This window comes from Merops nubicus, unplaced genomic scaffold (assembly GCF_000691845.1).
Source record: "Merops nubicus isolate BGI_N331 unplaced genomic scaffold, ASM69184v1 scaffold1219, whole genome shotgun sequence".
In the NCBI taxonomy this organism is placed as follows: Eukaryota; Metazoa; Chordata; class Aves; order Coraciiformes; family Meropidae; genus Merops; species Merops nubicus.
In genome coordinates, this window is record NW_008631434.1 from 42,820 (window position 1) to 64,060 (window position 21,241).

The following is a 21,241-nucleotide window of genomic DNA, read 5'->3' on the forward strand; positions in this document are numbered from 1 at the left end:
AGGGCTGTTTGCAAATTAATGGCTAAATCAATTAAAGGAGAGCATGGGATTTCTCTTGAGGAAAGTCTAGTCACAATCGCCAGGAGAAGGGGAGGGGTTGTGGAGAGGGGATGACATAATCACGTTTGCAAATCACCAGCAGTGTGCACGCTTTAATCCATTAATGGGGTTTTTTATCTGTGATCATAAAAAGCAGGTTACATTCAGCCTGGAAGGGAGCGAGGGTTGGAGGAGAGGGGAGGGGAGAGAAAGAGCAAGAGAGAGAGAGAGAGAGAGAAAGCAAGAGAGAAAAGAGAGCACATTTCACTCGGCGAATGGCTCGTGAGCTGGGGACTGATAAGGAGGGATCTCAGGAGAGCAGTTGCTCAGAATAACCCGCTCGCCCCGGCCCGGCCCGACCGCAGGCAGCGCTTGGGTCCCGCCGGTGATTTTTAAGCCCTCCTCGCAGTTTGATGGGCATTCCCAGGGCTTTTGTGCACGTCTCGGAGAGCGTTGACGTGGAAAGGAGCAGCGAGGAGGGGGAGGTTGGAGGAGAAGAACCCTGCAGCTCTCCTGAAGATGCGGAGGGCAGGCGGGAGCGGCAGGGGGCTGGGGAGCGGGGCGAGGTGAGCGCGTCTCCGACATGTCCCTCCTGTGACTTGGACGCACCATGAGCATCTGGGAGGTGATCCTGGCTTTCGTGGTGGTGGTGCTGATGCTCGTGGCCCTGCTGGCCAACGTGCTGGTGCTGATGTGCTTCCTGTACAGCGCCGACATCCGCAAGCAGGTGCCGGGATTGTTCATCCTCAACCTTACCTTCTGCAACCTGTTGATGACCGTGTCCAACATGCCCCTGACCTTGGCTGGGATCATTTACAAGAGTCAACCGGGAGGAGATCAGATCTGTCACGTTGTGGGCTTCTTGGAGACTTTTCTCACCACGAACTCCATGCTGAGCATGGCAGCTTTGAGCATTGACAGGTGGATTGCTGTGGTCTTCCCTCTAAGTTATCACTCCAAAATGAGGTACAGAGATGCTGCTCTCATACTGAGCTACACGTGGTTACACTCGGTGTCCTTCCCGATAGCGGCAGCCTCTCTCTCCTGGGTGGGTTTCCATCACCTCTATGCCTCCTGCACCCTGTACAACAAGAGACCGGAGGACAGGACACAGTTTGTGATTTTCACTGGGGTCTTTCACACCTTCAGCTTCCTCCTCTCCCTTGTGGTCCTGTGCTTCACATATCTAAAAGTGCTGAAGGTGGCACGGTTCCACTGTAAGCGGATTGACGTGATCACTATGCAGACCCTGGTGCTGCTCGTGGACATCCATCCCAGGTAAGGTGCCTGTGTGTTCAGCAGCTAAAATCATTCCAGGTAAAGGCTTCGGTCTTGTGTTAAGTACAGTCTGCTCTGAATCACAGCAGGGGATGGGGAGGGGGAGAAAACGAGCATCTTTCTTGCCCGTTTCTATTCTGCATGTTTCTTTTTACTTGTGTTGATTTTTCGGCTGTGGAAGCAACTCTGTCGTTATGCTGAAGGGCTTGTTTTGGGAGGGAGAGCAAAGGAACAGGCAGTTTGGGGTGAGCACGCACTTCCCTCTGAGACAGCGATCAGATCACTGCCCTTTGTCTCTGGAGGTGGATTTAGTGGTCGAGAGATTAGCATTTTTTTTGTCACTGTCAGCCCAAAATGTGGCTGGATCCCTGAGAGGGAGCAGGCTGAGGTTGCCCATGTCCCTTCAGGGGGAGCGTGGAGGGGGAGCTGGGTGCTGGGTGCTGCTCCTTCACCCGGCAGTTCCCTATTGCTGCTCTCTCTGCAACTTTATCTTTCCTGAAGGCAGAATCTTAAAGGGAACAACATCTGCAAAATGCATATGCTTGAATGCCTCTAATTAAATCCGAGCGAGAGAGACGTCAGTAGCAATGTTCATGTGGCAAGCAAGGGATGGGTAAAGTTCATTCCAAATGGGACACTTTAAGCAAGCCCCTCGTGCCTAGACACAAGAGGAGAAAAGTCTCTGGGAACTGGGAGCATAACGGGCTGGAAGGCAAGCACCAAGTGGGGATGAACGTGTGCTGGGGTGCTGTGCAAAAGAGTCACGTCAGGGATTGTCACAAGCTATAAATCTTGTGTGAACAGGCTGATTTCTGGATCTGGAAGGGAGGCAGAATTGGCTGGAGGAGGGAGAGTGGGAGAGATGGCTTTCCCTGGGTCAGTGGTGAAGCTAAAGGAGGGAAAGCCTTGCTGGGTGGGAGTCCAGGGGTGGTGCTGGGCAGGCAGCGATCCAGGCGAGGAGCTGGGGAAGGTGCCCGGGGCACAGGGGAGGAGGCAGTCGGTGCATGCTGTGAGGACACGATGCCTCTGCCCATGAGAAGCTGAGAGGAGGAAACAGAATGGACCAAAACAGGCACAGCTGGAAGGACGAGGGACCAGGCTGGTGAGAAGGGAGCAGCGGCATGAGCCAGAGAGATGTGCCTGGGAAATAGGATTTGAGGAGGCAGGACACAGTGAGACGGGGTGGCTGTGGGATCAGAGTGTTGTGGCTGGGGGCTGAGAGGCTCTGATGAGATGGGGCAGAGGGGTCTAAGTCCTAGCTGTGACTGGGACAGGGTGGTAGAGCCAACGAGGGAGCTCTGCAAAGGGGAAACCAGAGGCACTGGTTGCAGCCTGGAAAGAAATCAGCCTGGTTTGCTCAGGACTAGTTTGTCTCAGAGCTTAGTGTGGCTGGAGCGGGTGATTTGAAAGGGAAGGGTCTGATGTATTTGCCTGAAAAAAAAAGGGAGAAGATGGTTTGACTAGTAGGGTGACAGAGCAGCTGTGAGGGATGCGTGTGGTGCTCGTGAGACAGCCAGAGGCAGGAGCTTAAGGTTTAGACTCTCTCTGTCAGCCTGAAAGGAAGGGAAATATCCTTCAGAAAAATGCTGGCAGCTGGCAGCACAGGGACGAGTCTGATACAGAGGAAGTCTGCCTGGAAAAGAGGCAAGTGGAGAGAACTGGAAGAGGGCAGTCCCATGCCAGGCATCCCACCTGACCCCCCCTTGCTGTCCTGTGCTCTGTAAGCTGGAGGTGAACATCAGCTCCCTCCCTGTGCAGCCAGCCAGGAGCAGAGCTGCAGGACTGAGGGCACGTGTGGCTGTCCTCAAAAAAAAGGTCATATTTTGGGGATTCCTCAGCCTAAGGCAAATAAGTCTGAAAGGATCAGGGCAGGAGAGCACGTTGTTAGAGCAACAGAAACGTTTGCTCAAAATTCTCCAGTTAAGCTGTTTGATCTGTGTCTGGACCAAGAATGTGGAGTGGAACTTCAGGCAGGTCCTCTTACTGTTCTTGGGAAACACACGTATAAATCTTCCCTTATCCCCCAAGTCACAGAGCAGAAAAAAACCCCACCCTTCTGCCCTATGTGCTGTCTGGTTGCTGAACTGTGCCTCGACTGGTCTTAGCTCCTGCACACACAATTTATATGAGATTTGGGGGCTACTCCCAGCACAACCCACCGGAGCTCTTTGAAATAACAATCATTATGCCTAATGCTGAAAGTATGCCTGGACTGCACAGCAAAGCTGAGGAAAAAGGGCAAAAACCTCAGTGGTATTTCTCCTCCTCTGCATTTTTTCTTGTCTAGGTTAATGGGAGGGTACTTGTGCATTTTGTAAGCATCTCGCTGAGGGGTGGATTCAGTGGGGCTGTGGAATCAGATCTACTTTCTTCAGAGGAGACAAAGTGGTACAGACATTTTGCTGCAAGTAATCTCTCTTATTAACTCTTATTTATCTCTTACATCAGGCTATTCTAATGCCTCTCTCTAAGAAAGGAGAGTTTTAGCTTCTTTTCTAGACTACAGAAATGGTTGATTCAACCTAAAGTGGTGCTGCCTGAACTGGTCATAGCTACCACTGCTGAAGGGCTTAGACCTTGGATTGCCTTCCAAAGCTCTGACCCAACAAAGGCATGTTCTGAATTACATAAGTGGTATATCTACAGGCAATTTCAGTGTTTACTATAGTGCCTAACAGCATAGACATGGATGCTGGGAGAGGGCACACGAGAGAACAAAGTTTTCAATCCCACCTTAGACTGCCTTGACTTCTCTGGCTCTTTGCAGAGTTCAGTTTCAACACTGAGAAATGTGTATGGACAATTTTCTGCTTCCTATGACTCAGAATCAGCCCACAAGGGGGTTTAGAGACAGGCATTATGGCAGATGCCTTTATTACCTGTGACTTGGAGAGGCACGAGTGATCTTCTGAAAATCATTCAAGACGAATACAAAAAAACCCTCTAAATACCACACAAATTTGTGTGAATGTTTAGGGCACATGTCCTTTCAAGTTAGCTTAGGCATTTGTACTGGATACTGCTTTTTCCTCACTTTGTTTTTAAGACCAAAATATCTTGGGTATTGTGAGAGGTTTGGGCAAGACTTCCCTTAAGTGATTAACCCATGTATTTCTTCACTCAAATTATCTATATTATCTTTTTGGTGTCTTCAGCTCTACAGATCTTAAGGTCCAGTATCTCATAAACTTTGTTTAAAATACCAGACCTTCAAAGGGGTACATCTCAGATTTTCCAGGATATTAAAATCTTTAAATGAAAGCTTAGTCAATAATCCAGTTCTATGACTAGTGTCACTACTGGAACTTGCATATGTGTTCTTATCTCAGTGCATAGAAGTGTGTGCCAAAGCAAAATACCCATCTGTGTACATTGTCCATGTGAAGGAGTGAGATAAAATACTTTCCTCTGTAATGTGATATTTATTAGCTACATCTGGAAAGGCAGAACAAAAGAAATTGGTTGAAGTCTATCAGGACTTCCTAAATCATATGTTAGCTCCAGGAGTCAAAGGCAGCTTTGTATGTGCCAGTAAGGAGAAGATGGAACTTGGGAAACTTTTAGAAGCAAAAAATACACCACGCTCTTCACCCTAACACCCTAATTCAACCTACTTTGGAGATTTATTTGCCTGTAGCACTGAGTGCCTGGGATACTATGAATTTAATAGCACAGGTCTTAAAGAAAGCTGTCGAACCTCTAAAATAATCTGTCTGCATCTTAAAATACTCAAAGTTCTCTAGCTCTTGCAGAACCAAAAGGATATAGGTTGCCTTGAAAAGGTGGCCTGTTTTTCTCCTTCTCAACTGTCATTTCTCACTGCAAATAACTCAGATATAGAACATAGAATCATAATACCAAGTTGGAAGGGACCTCAAGGATCATCTGGTCCAGCCTTTCTTGGCAAAAGCACAGTCTAGGCAATATGGCCCAGCATCCAGTCCAGCTGGATCTTAAAAGTGTCCAGTTTTGAGGAATCCATCACTTCCATGAGACGAAGATTTCAATGGCTGATTGTTCTCATTGTCAAAAATTTTCTTCTTGTGTCTAATCAGAATGTCCCCAGGAGTCACTTGTACCCATGACCCCTCCTCTTCTCCATGTGGCTCCTTGTAAAAAGGGACTCTTGTTTTAGTCACTCTTTATATACTGGACCATAGTGATAAGGTCTCCTCTGAACCTTCTTTTCTCAAGGCTGAGGAAGCCTAATTCTCTTCTCAGAACATGTCACACTTTTAGATGTGTTTCCATTCTACTTAAGCATATTCTTGAAGAGCGAGAAGATTTGTTATTTCAAGCAGAAAAATCTTTTCCTCCACTATTTTGTTCATTTTGTTATCATGGTAGCTCCTCTGGGGACTGGCAGTGTAAGAGCATCTATAAAATGGATCAAAAGAAACATGTTTTCTTCAGCAGAATGAAGAGGAACTCACTGCCACAGAGATCCTCAGGACATAACATGAATTTAGATGATGCTAAATATTTGCAGGTACAGCAAACAGTGTGAGTGTATGGCCATAAACCTCTCAGCTATTAACATATGTGAGTGTGGAACCTGAGAGTGTGTCATCAATGACAAATTTACAACAAAAATGGATAGTTCAATGTGAAATACTTGCAAAATACAGCACATGGGCCAGAACATCAGTTTGCCTGAGATGGGTGATTGCTTCACCACGAGACTTTTGCAAGGGGGGTCAATGCAGCACTGCTATGTGTGTAGAGTAAAAATGGAGAGACCAATGTGAAACACTTGCAAAACACAGCACATGGGCCAGAGCATCAGTTTGCCTGAGACATGTGATTGCTTCACCACGAGACCTTTGCAAGGGCTCAATGCAGCACTGCTATGTGTGTAGAGAGTGGTTCCAGGAGAGCAGTCTGGCTTTGGTTCTGGTCCTTCCCAAAGGGCTGAGTTCAGGTACAGATGGTCCTGGGTGTCTGGGAGATAACAAACAGTTCTGCCCATCCAACCTACCTTCCTGAAGAAGTCACCACACTCTGGTGGCCTGGTGAGACCATCACCAGGAAACTCACAGGAGAAGCTCATGTCCTAAAATGCCACAGGTGGGAAAAAACCAACAGGGTTTGACTGATCTGTGTCTGTTTCGTTGGGAATGAGGCTGGTTTGAGGGGAGGAGTCAGAACACCACAGAGCTGTCTAAAATGCTACAGGTGGGAAAAAAAACCCAACAGGGTTTGACTGATCTGTGTCTGTTTCGTTGGGAATGAGGCTGGTTTGAGGGGAGGAGTCAGAACACCACAGAGCTGTGGGTTTGCTATGTAATTCCCAGCTTTGCAGAGCCTTCAGCAGGGTGTCCCTGCAGAGCTGCACAGGCTGCTGGAAGATTTATGGCCACCCAGTTCACAGCTCTGGGCTACAGCAATTGCTCCAACGTTGGGCTGAATGTCCAGAGAGCTTTCTTTCACGTTATGATTTTATTGTGTTTTGTGGCTTATCTTGCTGGGAAGTTTCTCCTGTCTAAGATAGTGGTGTTGGAGTTGCTGTGTCTAGGGAAGTAGCCTGCTGCCTGCCCTGCCCTGGATATTTTCCACATCTTTGAACATCTTGAGGCAAACTCTGGCCTGTAAATACAGCTTACAGTAATTCAAAACGGAGCTGCAACCGAATGCAAAGCTGAATTCCATCCACTGGACTAGAAAAAAATTGATATAATGGGGGGGTGTGCATATAAATATATAATCACCTATTTCTCAGTAATTGGTTTTGGAGGGTAAGGTGATCATACAATGCATGAATATTTGATATCATCCCAGCTAAGCCAATAGCAGGTGCATTGCATCGATGTGGAGACAACCCTTACTGGAAGGATTGATTTCCCTCATTCCATAAGTAAAGCCATTAAAATCTGCTATGTGATGTTTTGATCCATGTTCTTGTTTGTGTTGAATGTCACACAGCGTGAGAGAGCGTTGTCTAGAAGAGCAAAAGAGACGAAGACAGCGAGCAACAAAGAAAATAAGTACTTTTATTGGTACTTTTATACTCTGTTTTGCACCTTATGTAATTACGAGGTAAGTGCAAACCTGCATACTGGAAAAGTTGACTGAAATGCACTTTTAGCTCAAAGAAGTAAGGCACTATAAGCCAGAAAATGATTCAAGTCTCCTGTGAAAATTCTGTGCACTGTTTCCCCTCCCATAACAGAGATTGCATTTACTGAGCTAAAAAAAAAGCTATATAAAATGTCATAGCACTTACCTGACAGAATCCTGATGCATTCTGCGAGCCAAAATCTGTTCAGTCAGCCCCGTCGAGATGTTTTATCACATGGGAGTGATTTAGGAAGTCAGTTCATTGGATTTTGCAGACTTTTTTTCAGGTCAGATTGCTTCCCCAGTTCAGGGGGTGATCTACAGGGGAAGACACTTGTCTGAACGGGTCAGGCTGTAAACATCTGGTCAACAAGATCCAGGTGGGGGGAGAACATGGTCCACAGACTTAAATGATAATTTTGTTTGAGTGGGTAGAGCTTATTAGTCATAATCATCAAATATCAAACTATTGTGGCTCATAGTTAAAAAAATTCTAGTGCTTTCTGGTCAGATGTCTATCCATCTACCAGCTTATCGTTGGAAATGGCTCCTGTGGGAAACAAAAAATTACTCTTATGAAATAAAAAAAAATATTAAAAAGGGAATATGTCCAGGTAACAGTTATCTAGGTGCTGAAGGAAATGTACAACTTGCATTCCTTATTAAAAGGCTCTGGAAAAACTGAAATGCTGCTATGTGGAACAGAGAAAGAAAAGAACATTTTTAAAGCATCTCCTATTCCAATACTATCACATAGAAATTATTGAGTCTGACTTCAGTCAAACTCAGATCAATCACAAAAAATCATTGAAAAAGCTGATTAAGACTCATTATGGGCATGTAGCCAACTCCAACTGTTTCCAATTCAGTACAATATTCTGAATTTCCAACAAAACAATGCACAAGAAGTTCTTGTCTCCTAGTGAAAATAGAAACCTACATGCCACACTGATTTTATGTTCATGATAATAAGAGCTAATTGATTCATGCTGTTATAAATGCATTTGTAACTGTTACTATTTCCACCTTCACTTTGGCTCAGCAGTGACAAGAACACACTCCATGCCACACTCTAAAAAGGTAGGGAAGGATTTGTAATTGTGGCCTTAGTTCTCAACCTATAAGAGATTAGAGTATTTGCTTTGTTATGAGTGGTTAAATTTAAGTTTAAATTTGGCCTCTGACCTTAATGAACATTGTTGCAGTCACAGAATAACTCGTGGCTCCATCCTGAGTGACACCAAGTGCTCTAATCAGGACTGTGAGAAGTATTTTTCTTCTCTTCCATAGGCATCTCAGCCCAGCATCCAGGCACCACCTCCCCACTTTCTCTCAACTAGTATCATAGTAGCCCTGAGACACAGAAGAGGGGTCAGAAAAATCCTGATCCTCCTCCCTTTAGCCCATAAAAGGGTCACTTAAATGTTCTTCCAAGTCTTCACTCTATTCAGGACTAAAAGCTTTGCCCCATAGAGTGACCATGAGAGCAGTTAAAAGGTAGGCTCTTGAATGCATCATGAATGCATGAAGGGTTGGGCATTGGCCAGGCATGGCAGGATTGGGTAGAGGCTGTTACCTTCCTGCCCTTTCCAGCTCTGAAATGTCTGGAGGGATCATTGCCCAGCAGGTTACAGGGATTTCCCTCTTCAGAGACCTGAGAGACCTCTCTGGACACCATGCCACACAGACTGGTGTTTGAGGACTTGCACTGCACTGCTTCCAGATGCCTCATACACACAGCTGAGGGTGTTGAAGTCGAGGGGATTAGGAGGCTTTTCAGCTTGATCATGTAAGGGAGCAGTATTTTCTGGACTATGTCCAACACTTTGCCTTCACAAGATGGAGACAATCCATCACAGTTCCAGGCAGTCAGCAGAAGAGAGCCAATGAAGTGTGTTGCTCAGCTTCTCCTTTGGACAGCCAGCTTTAATCAGCAATATGCTTAAACTAAACATGTTTTAAAGGACTTCATAAATTGAGGCCTGAAAGCAGCAAATGACAAAGTTTTACTCTAACAACATCTTTCTGCTTCCACACCAAATAGATGTCTCCAGCAATGCCATGAACCAGTGCTTGTAACCTCAGCCAGATAAATTCTTCTCTGAGCAAACCAAAGTTTTTCAGATTACATTAAGGTAAAAATCAGACTAGGGAGCCTCTTATCAAGAAAGCACCCTTCTAATTAGTTCAGTGACCTTAAGTAGTGTATCAGTAGAATCTGATTCTTCTTGATTCAGTGTTTCCACTGTACCACGATGACACCAGTATCACCCCATATTATTTATTTCTAGGCAAAGCTTGTTTCTTGGTTGCTATCAGTACACATTTCTTCCTTTGCTATATTTATCATTATGCAATTAAATGACATTGTTCAGAACCTGCTTTCTCCAAGCAGCTTTTTCCTATGAAAAAGGAAAATGAGTCATATCAATTTCTAACATTAATTTCCAACTCCAGGCGTTTCATACTGAAATACAGGACTTTGTTCATGTAAGTTAATATGTGCTCTCAATGTACGTGAGGAAATTGGCTTTAAATTAAAAATCCTGAAGTAATATCAGAAAGTTCATAGCCCAAACCCCTCAGGTTACAGAAAGGGATAGTGGAACCTGCAGAAGAAGATTAAAATTCTCTTGTATCATCTCTGGGGAGCAAGGGGGTCAGCAAACTGTGTATTTAAAGTAGTCTCCTGCCCTCTGTACACAGATCCTGCTTGGGTAGATTTGGAAGTTCAGGATTTCTCCTCAAGTTATGTTCTTGCCTGTCTGTGTGTATAAATGCATGACTTTCCTCTGCAATCTTAGGTCCATCTATTCGAAGAAAGTGGCCTTCTAGTCTTGGTCCAAAGCCTCAGCAGATGTGAGATAGAGATATTTCCCTCCTGGATAGATAAACCTTTTGGTACAAGCTGGGCAGTGCTGCTTGCTACCATCCTATCTCTGTGCTGTCTTGCTACCTCGTATCTCTGTGCTGACAGGTGGCTCCTGCAGCTCTGGGGAACAGCAGCAGCTAAAAGCAATGGTTTGCAGGATTTTCTACAAGAATTTTTCAAGATTAGCTGCAAGAGTCCAAAATCCTGCTTTACAGAAGCCAGCCAGTCGTAATGTATGCACCAATTAAGAGGCAAAACCGGCGGAGGGTGCATCAGCTAACAATCACTGCTGTGCCCTTTTTGTATCAAAAAGAAATCATTAAAATAGGTCTTTTTCACTAGGAAAAAAAAAAAAGGCATACAAAAAATCCAGGCTACTAAGCAATGCAGTGAAAATAAAGTAATATCAACATCAAGATAAAACTCATGGTCAGCTTATATCATGAGCACAAAAGAAGCAGCTAAGGTCTAATGCTGATGCTATAAGACTCATGGGGAGAAAATAAATCAGAATTAGACACCAACAGAAATGTCAGGAACGAAAGGTTAAAGAGCTGATCCAAACTCTTGGAGAAAGGGATGAATTTCTTGTGAGAACTTCATCATCATCCACCAGCTCCAAAATGCAGTGCCAGCTTTGTTTCACTCCTGAGGAACAGAATGATTTGATTTGTTTGAGACCTTGGTCTGCTCAGAATTTTCTCCATTTTCAGGTTTCAGCAATGCACAACAGATATGTTGCTATTCTACTAGGCTCCAGCTGGACATATATATATATGTTCAGTAAGATATATTACTAAAATGACAAACTGCACATGTATATAAAGGGTTTTCAGAGTGTACTGTCTGCATAAAAAAAAAAGTCTTAATCTTCAACATATCATTCTCATTTGTTTACTGAGAGTGAGATAAAATAATTGGATAGCCATTTAACCTGCCACACACTACAGAACTATAAGTACCTAAAATATTAACAAATTATCACAGCAAAACAGCTTATAGCTTTGAACTAAAAAGGTATTGAAGAGCAGACAGTGGCAGAGTGGCTTATGAAAGCAAGAGAGGGAATTATGTAGTTGAAACTGTAGAATTTAATTTACCGGTAGCACTGAAATATTAATGCTCCTTCACTGAAAATGTCTTCCTTTTGGCTGAAACTTTTCATGAAAATTGAAGCTATGCATATAATTTCCCTCATAAATGAGAAACAAAACCCTCTTTCAAAGGCAATAAAGTATGTGATATGCCTTGAAAGACTGACATTTAATTGTGCATGAAATGGAATTGCATAGCTTAGGGTTTGTCTGCGTTTCTGTGTTTGCTGCTTGAGATCTGCAAATGTAATTTACTGTAAAAAAAAATGCACAAGGATTGAAAAATGTGTAAATATCAAGGACAGTCAGGGAACATAATCAAAGAAAATGTTTAAAATTCTGACAATAAAAGTGTAGGCTTTTTAATTGATCAGTCAATGAAGATGAAATTAGCAAGTCTAGGCTTGCAACCCTGAAGTGTCTGGTTGACATACTTTAAATGGAGATTTTTAACATCTCATAGAACTGATTGACAGAGACTCAGAATCAAATTTGTCATATTTTGGTCATTCAAGACACCCACTGAATTTAATTAAACTTCACCAAATTCACATCTGTAAAGCATTCAGTAAAAATAAATCAACCCCATGAAATCCAGCACGATGAAATTCAAAGTGCAAAGAAGGCATCAGATATGTGAAATGGAGAATAACAAGAAGGAAGATGGCTTGTGGTAGATTACAAAGTAAATATGACTCCATAGATGATTAATTTCCAAATAGTCGATTCTCATTTTATTAACATGGGTGTCATAAGCTACATTTTATTAAACAAGAGAGAATACACCAGATGAGACCTCCCAGCAGCCTGAGTAGATGATAATTGTGTCCGAGTTTGGATCCTATTTTGTAAGAAAGATATCAAGCATGAGCTACAAGGAGAGGTTGAAAGACTGGAGTTTGTTTCATGGGGATGGAAGGAGAGAGAAATGGGACAGATGGTGGTTCTTTGGTATCTCAGAGCTGCTCACAGTGATCAGCAGAACCAAGTGGAGGGACAAGAGCAACTCCCCAGTATTTTCATGTAACAGGAGCCTGGTCACCTCAAATGTCTCACAGGTCTGTGAGCCCAAAGAGTATTTTGGCTAATATCACCATCTTAAAAACATCACTGTAGAGTTGTGCCTCACTTCTGATGGATGTGATGCACACAGTGATCAAATTGCTTGCACAAAGCACACAGATCAATGCTCAGTATTGGACTTACCAATACTGTGACAGTGGCTAAAGCCCCAGCTCTGGCTGCAGGCTCGTGGTGCTAAGCCCAACACATATCCAGGGAGACATATCCAGGGAGAGACAGAGCTTTTGCCATGGAGTTTGCAAATCAGAATGAAGAGAGAAGACAGAAGCTCATAGTGGTGAAACAAATTAAGGCTCCTTAGTCCCAGTTTTGTGCTCAAAAGACTGAGGGCTGGAACACATCTCCTGTGAGGAAAGGCTGAGAGAGTTGGGGTTGCTCAGCCTGGAGAAGAGAAGGCTCTGGGGAGACCTTGTGGCCTTTCAGTACTTGAAGAAGAACTCTTAGATATGGGGCCAGTCTTTTTAGCAGGGTCTGTTGAGACAGAACCAGGGATGATGGTTTTAAGCTAAAAGAGGGGACATTCAGACTAGACAGAAGGAAGAAATTGTTTACAATGAGAGCAGTGAGCCCCTGGCCCAGGTTGCCCAGAGAGGTGGTCGCTGCCCCATCCCTGGAACCATCCCAGGTGAGGTTGGCCAGGGCTCTGAGTGACCTGTTCTAGTTGCAGATGTCCCTGCTCCCTGCAGGGGGTTGGACTGGATGACCTTTAAAGGTCCCTTCCAACCCCAAACATCTTATGACTCTGTACCCTCTGCCAGCACTATTTTAAACACCACAATGCAGTGAAAGTTTATGGGATGAGAATAAAATGACTGAGGAAAAACAAATCTTCATCTCTAAACTACCTGAAGTACCAACACTGCTGTCGTTGATGCTGCAAGGACCACACTCCAAAATGCTCCTTGGAAATGGTGCTTTGTCTGGAGAAACACCAGTAGCAGAATTATTTTCCAGGCAGATTTAGGGGCACCTTCTGTTGAAGACAGTGTCAGGAAAGATCTTGTTTGCCATCACAGAGTGGGGCTCTCCAGTAGCACATGTGGCTGTTTGTCCTCTGGAAAAATCAATAATATCTCAGCAGTTGTAGACACATATTGAACAGAACTGCCCTTCAGTGTTGCACAAAGACTTGTGAACTGTCTGTGCTGAAAACTTTGTGGAGCTGTCCATATTTCACTGTCAAAAAATACTCTGTCTCAGGATAAAGTGAACTTTCTGTGCTAGTGTAGGGAGAAGGAGAACATAAAACTCTTCTCTCTCTCCTTCCCTCCACTAATGAGTTAAAAGTTTACAGGATGGTGGATTTTTAGATAGCTAATGTTAGGAGACTGTGACTCCCACAAGACCAAGTGATGGCAATTTGTGTCCCTGTCTAAAACATTAGTGCTCAAAGTATGGTTTTGCATCAATATTTAGAAAATTCTGTCATGCTATGCAGAAATAATTTCTTACAGTACTTGTGGTTAAATTTGCTGTGCATGATGTATTCCATGGTGACAGTAAATGTGAAGTCATCAGGAAACATACCTGGAGAGATTAAACTCCTTTCATTCCCTTTAGAGCTATATTAAGCCTGTGATGAACTTTAGCTACCAGAAACGTGATATTATGACACGTACCACTAGAAAAATGAACAAAATAAAAGCACTGAATGAAGAAGAAAAGCTATGTGAAATATTACTGTCTAACAGATCATATTAGGACTGAAAACTCTAGAATCATCAGAGAAAAGTACACACATTGTGTGGATATGCTTTGGCACAGAGGCTAAAAGTGTAGGGGGAGAGGATGTGTTATGGGGAAAATGATTTTATGAGTAGATATTGAGTGATATTTTTCATCAGCAGTAAACTTGCTGTGAAATCTTGACCTGTTTATCAGAGTATTTATAGTTCCAAGCATGGTGGTCACCAGACAGTAAAAATAGGGCTGGGTTACAGTAGTCCAGAGAGAGGGGTGCCCCTCTATCAAGTGTTTTGATGGCCTGAGTGAGCCAGATGAGTTGAAAAGCCAGATGTACACCAGAGATTTGGACTCAGATTTTAGTCTCCAAAAGATGTATTTCAACGAACAAATAATTAGGCTCTTTTGAAGACTGAAATGGAGCTATTCCATTTTGCACTAAATTCTTTAACATTTATTGAACGTTTAATGATCAAGAGAACCTTTTAGGAGGCAACACATCCAAGATCCACTTCCAGCCTCAGCAAATGTACATAGTCAAGAACACCTTGAAGTTTCAAGGTCAAGATACTCTGATAGGACCTGTGTAGTACCATCCTTGGAAAACAGACCTCAATTTTACACTTGTAAAACTGAGATCTTTGAAAGATGTAACGGGAGGACCACATTCACTTTTTCATGAATATGGATGTTGTTTCTTTTGTTTCCTTGCAATTGCACAGGAATAAATTGGGATTTGGGGGTGGGGGCTTGGGGAATGGGTGTGGGGGTGGCATTGGCTTACAGTTGTGCTGTTGCTCCATGCTTTTAATATGAATGTTCACTCTTCCAACCTTCCTCTTTCCACAGACTTGTAGAATTATCCTCCATGGTCCACATCAATTCCCACTGGGGAATAATTTCCAAGTGCTTAGCTTACAGCAAAGTTGTTTCAGACCCTTTTGTGTACTCTCTGCTACGGCACCAGTACAAGAAGACGTGGAAAGACATCATCAACAAGATCCTGAAAAGGAGCTCCATCAATTCCTCTGCCCTCACGAGCGAATCGCACAATCGGAATATATTGCAGCTGAACGAGTGAAGAGCCTGGTATGGGACCTCTGAGACACATAAAACATGATATGGGAAATAAAAATAACTATCCCTAGTAGCTACCCTCAGCTGTCCAAGTTTCAGGAGGCAGACATGGACAGGTTGAAGCCCAGCCCTTGTAACACCTAAGGGAGGCTTTGTACCTCCTGCCTCTGACTAACAGAGTGCTATTGATCTGTGCTCCTGCTGGCTTCACAAATACAGACCTCTCATTGATTTCCAGCAGCAGTTACACAGAGGGTAAAAAGCTAGTCCTCGGCAGAAGGACTCATGAAAGTCATGGGAGCAAACTGGTGTCATCCTATGATTATTCCAAAAAGCTGCAGAGTGGTATTTGTGCTGTAGTTGTCACTGGCTGCAGGTAACGCTCCCTCGGCTGGAGCTGCCAACCTGGCATCATAAAAACCACCCCAACCCAGCTGCTTGTATAGAAAACCTCTTCAGAGGAAAATCTTTACCTAGCTACTCATACAGTGCACAATATAGCTTTCAGCCTCTCCTGATGCATATTTTTTTTGAACAATCTTGCAGAATTGAGGGAAGAGAAAAATCTGTTTCGAAACACAGGCTGGATTCAGCCACGTCTTCTCTAAGTTTTTTAAGTACCTTCCACAGAATCCTGTCAGTTTTCTCCCCATTAGATTTCAAAATAAAATAAAAAAATAAAAATAATTAAAAAAAAAAAAGGAAGCTAGGATGGAAAGGTCAGGATGCCTGCTGCCTACATTCCAGTATATCTGAGCTATAAAAAGAGGAATTTTGGCCAAAGATGCAGAACTGAACCCTATGCCCAGGGGGAAAAGAGAAAAAAACCAAACCAAAACACTTTTCCTGAGGTGTTATTAATCCATGCTTTTTTTCTTACAGATATGCTGCTTTAAAGACATTTTTTTCTCCAAAAAGTGACTTAGAGTCCATGAGAAAACAACAATTTACCATTAGAAATAAACTAATTTTTTTTGGGTAGATCAAGAAAGCTTCTGTCCAGTGGCCATAAAGCATAGGGCTACTTTTGTGGGAATCAATGGCAAAAACATGCCCAGATTTTGAATAGTCTTGGTTAATTAGGCTTCATGAATGCAATGGCAGCTTAAATAACAGCTGACATAGCTGGCTGTACTACCATTTATCCTTGCCCATATTCTGACTGTCAATGCCATACTGAGAAAATATGGGCAGCAACATATTGAGGAAATGAGGCCCTGAGTACTGCAACCTGCCTTAGAAATGGAAGAGTGACTCTAATGAACGTCATCAGCTTCAAAAATGTGCAGCTTAACCACGGATTTTAGTTATAAAATTTAACATAATTACAATAAAATACACACACAACTGTAGTCATGGTGCTTACTTGTGTTCTGTGACTATATTTGTGCTCAGATTAAACACTGCATTCAAAATTAGTCCTTAGCCAATTAAATAGCCTACCTCATCTCAATCACTTCTTGGGTTGAACATAATTTTCTCAGGTGCAATAGAAAAAAAACACCCAGTTCAATACTTGTTTCTTAAGAAATTCAAGTCATTTTGATTGTACCAGTATATGGAATATTAAAAAGTTGATTATTAGTGATCTTTAAAAGATTAAAAGGTCTTTATCAGATTGCTAGATGTTTTATTAAGACCACTTTTACTGAAGGAAATTACAATAGGATGATTTAAAGTCCACAGCTGTTATCAACTTCTATGTGGGGGCTGCTGCCAAAGTCAATGGGAGGTTTGTATGTTGATGAACCTAGTCCCAGAAGGCTTTCAAATTTTAAATCAGTGATGAAAATAGAGTAATATAATTTCCCAGAAAAAAAAAAAAAGTACATTTAGGGTGGTTAGTAAAAGGTGGAGAAGAATCCAGCATTGGACTTGTCTCATGATGCTTGTGTATCAGTCAGTCACTGGTTGATTTATGTGTCACCATGAGCAATAAATCTCTCCCCTTGTATGTGTTTAAAATTTTGTCTTTCTTTCATGGTGCCTTTCTTCTAGAATTAACTTTATAACAGAGAATAAATATAATTTCCCCTTCCTGGCATCAGCTCTCTGACACATTGTCATATTTCTACCACCTGAAGCAAGCGAGAGTTGTAAATGCTGGTGCTTGACAAACTGACCCAATACACAAAATAAAAGTGATCCCCTCACATTTCCTGATGACATTTTATAAGATACTAGAAATATGATACTGTGGCTTGTCAAGTGCTAGATATTCAGCTGAATTCTTATAGGCAACTGGCAAAACCTTCTAAAATGTGTGTCTAGGTGATGAATGTAGCTACGAGTAACTCCTGTGTGCTCCACAACACGTTGAGTGGGTTAGACTGATGATGGTCAATATAATGCACAATATTTTATGGTCTCTGATCATGAAGCAGAACTGCTCTCTCGTTTAACACCAAGGCTTGTGTGTGTGTGTGTTTGGGGGGGGGATTTTCCATTCGTTGTTTGTTTTTGAAGAAGTTTGTAAAGTGTGGCTGCAACGTGTGCCCAAACTACAGACCTGCATGTGCAAGAGTTGTGCAGCTGCTTAGGCAATGTGCAGCTTTCTCTTTGCTGGTATCTGCCTCCCATATGCAATATTTATGTCTCACACACAGCTTCAATTAATAGTTTCTTCATATCTTGTAAATTGGGCAGGCAATGAAGAGAATTTAAGGTTACTACCCTTTACCACTATGTCCTTTGGAAGATTCTGGCTTTTTTTTTCCTCTGTTTATTTTGCTTATATTTATTTTGCTTATATTTATATAATCTCAGAGCCTTAGCTGTGAACTAGGATCCTGGTTTAGGTCAGGTTTTTGAGCCAGTTTGAATGTGAAGTTCTGTGGAATTGCATTTGGTAAGGACTATGTGAGACATAGAAGAGTTTATTGACTAAATAACAAGTACCAGGTCCTGTCCTGACCCAAATCAGCATAACAATGGGTTGTTTCAATCAGCTACAGGATTGGGTCCCATTAGATATCTATATCTGACTTTTATAAATCTGTCTTTGAAATGGGTAGGGCACTTTTTTGATGGTATTTATGAATGAAAAGATGGAAATAGAGGATTTAGTGAGTTCCTCATGTGTCTGTGGACCAACTTGCAATGGCAGGCAACCACATGATTCCTCCCTAAATAGGTTCTATCCCTGGTTTTACCCTTTGAGTAAAAAATCCCCCAAACCTCTTTGCAGTAGCCCTGTATCAGATTTTTTTATAATGTCTCATTTATGAAAAAAAAATCAAATCTAGATATTAAAAATGTTCCAAAGAAATCCTTATGAAGCCTGATGACTGCTGCAGCAGTAGCCATGTGCATCAGAGCATCCCAGGCCAGCTGAAGTTGGAAGGGACCCCTGGAAATCATCTTGTCCTGTCCTCAAGAGGCACATCCTTGCCTCTTGCTGTAATTTAGTGTCTCAGTTTTGCCACTGTGTCCATCTGCCCTGCAACAGTGCTGGGAAATGTCCTTAGTGTGCTTCAGGTCAACCAGGAAACCTTCCTGGAAAGAATTAAAAATGAATAAATCAATAAAATAGGGGAAGAAATCTTAGACTTCCAAAGCAGCTGCATCAGAACAGCTTTAGAGGTTGCAGAGCTGGGGCAGGAATGGATATGAATGGGAGCCTGAGGGTCAGGAAGGTTGGGAATGATGTGTGCCCCCCTGGCTGCAGTGGGCTTTTCCTAGTGACCTGTTTCCACATCAAGAGCTCTCCAGGTCTCTCAACCATCCACTCATCCCAAAGAGAAAGGTAGAATTTCTGTCAAATCCCAGTAATGGCCCCAAAGGGGGCTGAGGCTAGAAGAGCAGCACAGCCTTCTTTGGGGGATCCTTGTTGGGTTGGGAAGACTAAGGTTTTTCAGGTGGGCTTTATGGAAACTCCTCACGTTGTTTGAATGACCAGAAGCCACCCAGACCTGAATAAGCTTTACTTTAGCAGACAGCATAATTCTTAAAGCCCAGGAGGTTTAGATAGCTTGCAGAAAGTATTTTTTGCCTGGATTTATATGCCTAAAATTTCATAATTCCCTGACCCCTCTTAATCCTAAATGAAGGAAGCTCTGAGGGCTTTAAATATTTTGTCCTACACATTTTTACATGCACAGTGAATACCTCTGAAACAACCCTTTGGAAACTGCTTGCTTTTCCCTACTGTTGGCACTGCCCTCTCCCCACATCACATGTATTTAAATGAAGCCTAAAAGCAAAGCCAGAGACTTCACACCTATGGCAGCTCATTGTTACCTGACCCCAAAAATTGCTAAATATTTCAGCCCATCACATTCAGCTCAGAAAGCTCATTTAGATCCCAATCCTATGGTCACTATGTGTTGCTTCAGTGGGTAGCCCTGGATATTAAGGGCTAAGCATGGGTTTATGTGTTTGAAGAATCAGGGATTAGATCTTTGTAACCTCCCCCAAATAAGTAATAGCAAAAACATTTTAGCCTTAAATTTTTTTTTTTTTCCATTTCTTTGCTTTTTATGCTTTCAGCATATCAAAAAATCTTTGATGGGTGAAGTTTCTTTATAAAAACTCTCCTGCTCAAGAAGGCAGCTGTCCCTGTTGGAGGGTGTAAAAGTTTACATGGAGAAAAGAGCTGCTGCAGTGTTTGTAAAATGTCCACTTCTTACCTGTAATCCTGGTGTGTAGCATGTAAATATATATTTAGAATCATTGTTCGTGATCTAATGAACTAGTTTCTAGTTCTAGTTTATCCTATATGTCTATATTTATAAAAAAACCAAGCCCTATAGACTGTAAGTGCACTTCAGAAACGTGTGTCTCGAGAAGCAAATGCATCAGGTGTGTGACAGCCTGCATGGGTGGGAATTCTGTAGTAAAATATGATTTTTTTTGGTCAAATACTATTGCACATGGTTTCAATATACCCAAAGGCACGAGTGCACATGGTTGGTTAATAATCTGCAAAGGGATCTCCATTTGGAGTTGTGGCTGGATACCAGGAAGCTGTTTTCTAGTCACTGGAGTTCTACAATGAGAGCTTTAAAGCAAATCTTTTGTAAAAATCATAGAAATAGCAAAAAAAAAAATTGAAACCCTCCATCCTCCTGGGGTTTGGAGCCAGCAAGAGGTCCTAAGGAAAAAGAAAAGTGGTGCTGGGTTTGAATGCAATGCTGGTGCATCCTAGTGAGGTGTTTGTTAGTGGGAAGGCAGCATGGCCCAGGGTGCAAAGCTGGCCATGGCCCTCCTCTTGCTGGCCATCACAGGTAGTCCTGCTCTGTCCTGGGGCACTTATGCTCCCTTGGGCTCTTGGATAGAAATAAAAAGAAGCCCTGCTGGATATCAAAACGTTTTACATTACCTTCTGACCAGGAAATCCTTGTGCAAAGACAGGAGATTTCTACTCCTCTTGCTTTGCTAATGTAATCAATGAGCTCAAGAGGTAAAAAAGGGAAAGAAAAAGCAAGCACACTCATTAACAGCATTACTTTTGTTAGGAAAAAGATGTCAATAAATTAACTCCATGCCCACAGGTCACACAGCAAATGTGACAAAGCTGGGGACAAGTTCTCCACGCTCTGCCATCCAGCCCAGCCTCATTGAAGTAAAATAAAACCACCTGCACCAGCCAAGAGTAGAGAATGGGTCTTTTTATAACAGAAACCATAGGGCTTCCCAGATGAGATGTTTGAAAAACCATTATCACAGATTGCCTTGGAAAATAGAAATAGATAACGAAAAGGTGCCTTGATTTACCTTTGTTTGTACACAGGGCATTTTTCTAAACCATAGATTTTCTTTTCACAGTGTTTTTATTTTCTTAAGATCATTTTATGATAAAAAAAAATGCCATCTAGTTGGCAATCACTGATCATTCCCTTCTGAATTCTTGCAGAATGTAATGTATTACCAGTCCTTCCAGACACAGTTAGATATAAACGTTTCCTCTAGATTAGAGTATTAGATGATTATTTGCCCTAATTAAAAAAAAAATGTTAGGGGCTGGTTTTACAAATCCTTGTTGTAAGGACAGTGGGGTTGCTCAGAGGAGTAAGGACTATTCGTACAAGGAGAGGTGTAAAAGATCCAGCCTGTGTGT

General features: G+C 42.6%; 1 protein-coding gene across 1 annotated transcript; it reads left to right on the forward strand.

The window, feature by feature from the left end:
* The first annotated feature begins 649 nt into the window (after positions 1–649).
* On the forward strand, positions 650–15,187 carry GPR26 (G protein-coupled receptor 26). Its single transcript, XM_008947533.1, has 3 exons — positions 650–1,317; positions 7,240–7,353; positions 14,956–15,187. Exons 1-3 carry the CDS (start codon positions 650–652, stop codon positions 15,185–15,187), a joined length of 1,014 nt encoding a protein of 337 aa, XP_008945781.1.
* Positions 15,188–21,241: the final 6,054 nt, after the last annotated feature.

Bases quoted from the DNA above. Each gene is read 5' to 3' on its own strand.
- GPR26 (XM_008947533.1), top strand. From the start codon at position 650: ATGAGCATCTGGGAGGTGATCCTGGCTTTCGTGGTGGTGGTGCTGATG. The intron at 1,318-7,239 runs GTAAGGTGCCTG...AATGTCACACAG, and splicing joins CTCGTGGACATCCATCCCAG to CGTGAGAGAGCGTTGTCTAG. The intron at 7,354-14,955 runs GTAAGTGCAAAC...CTCTTTCCACAG, and splicing joins GCACCTTATGTAATTACGAG to ACTTGTAGAATTATCCTCCA.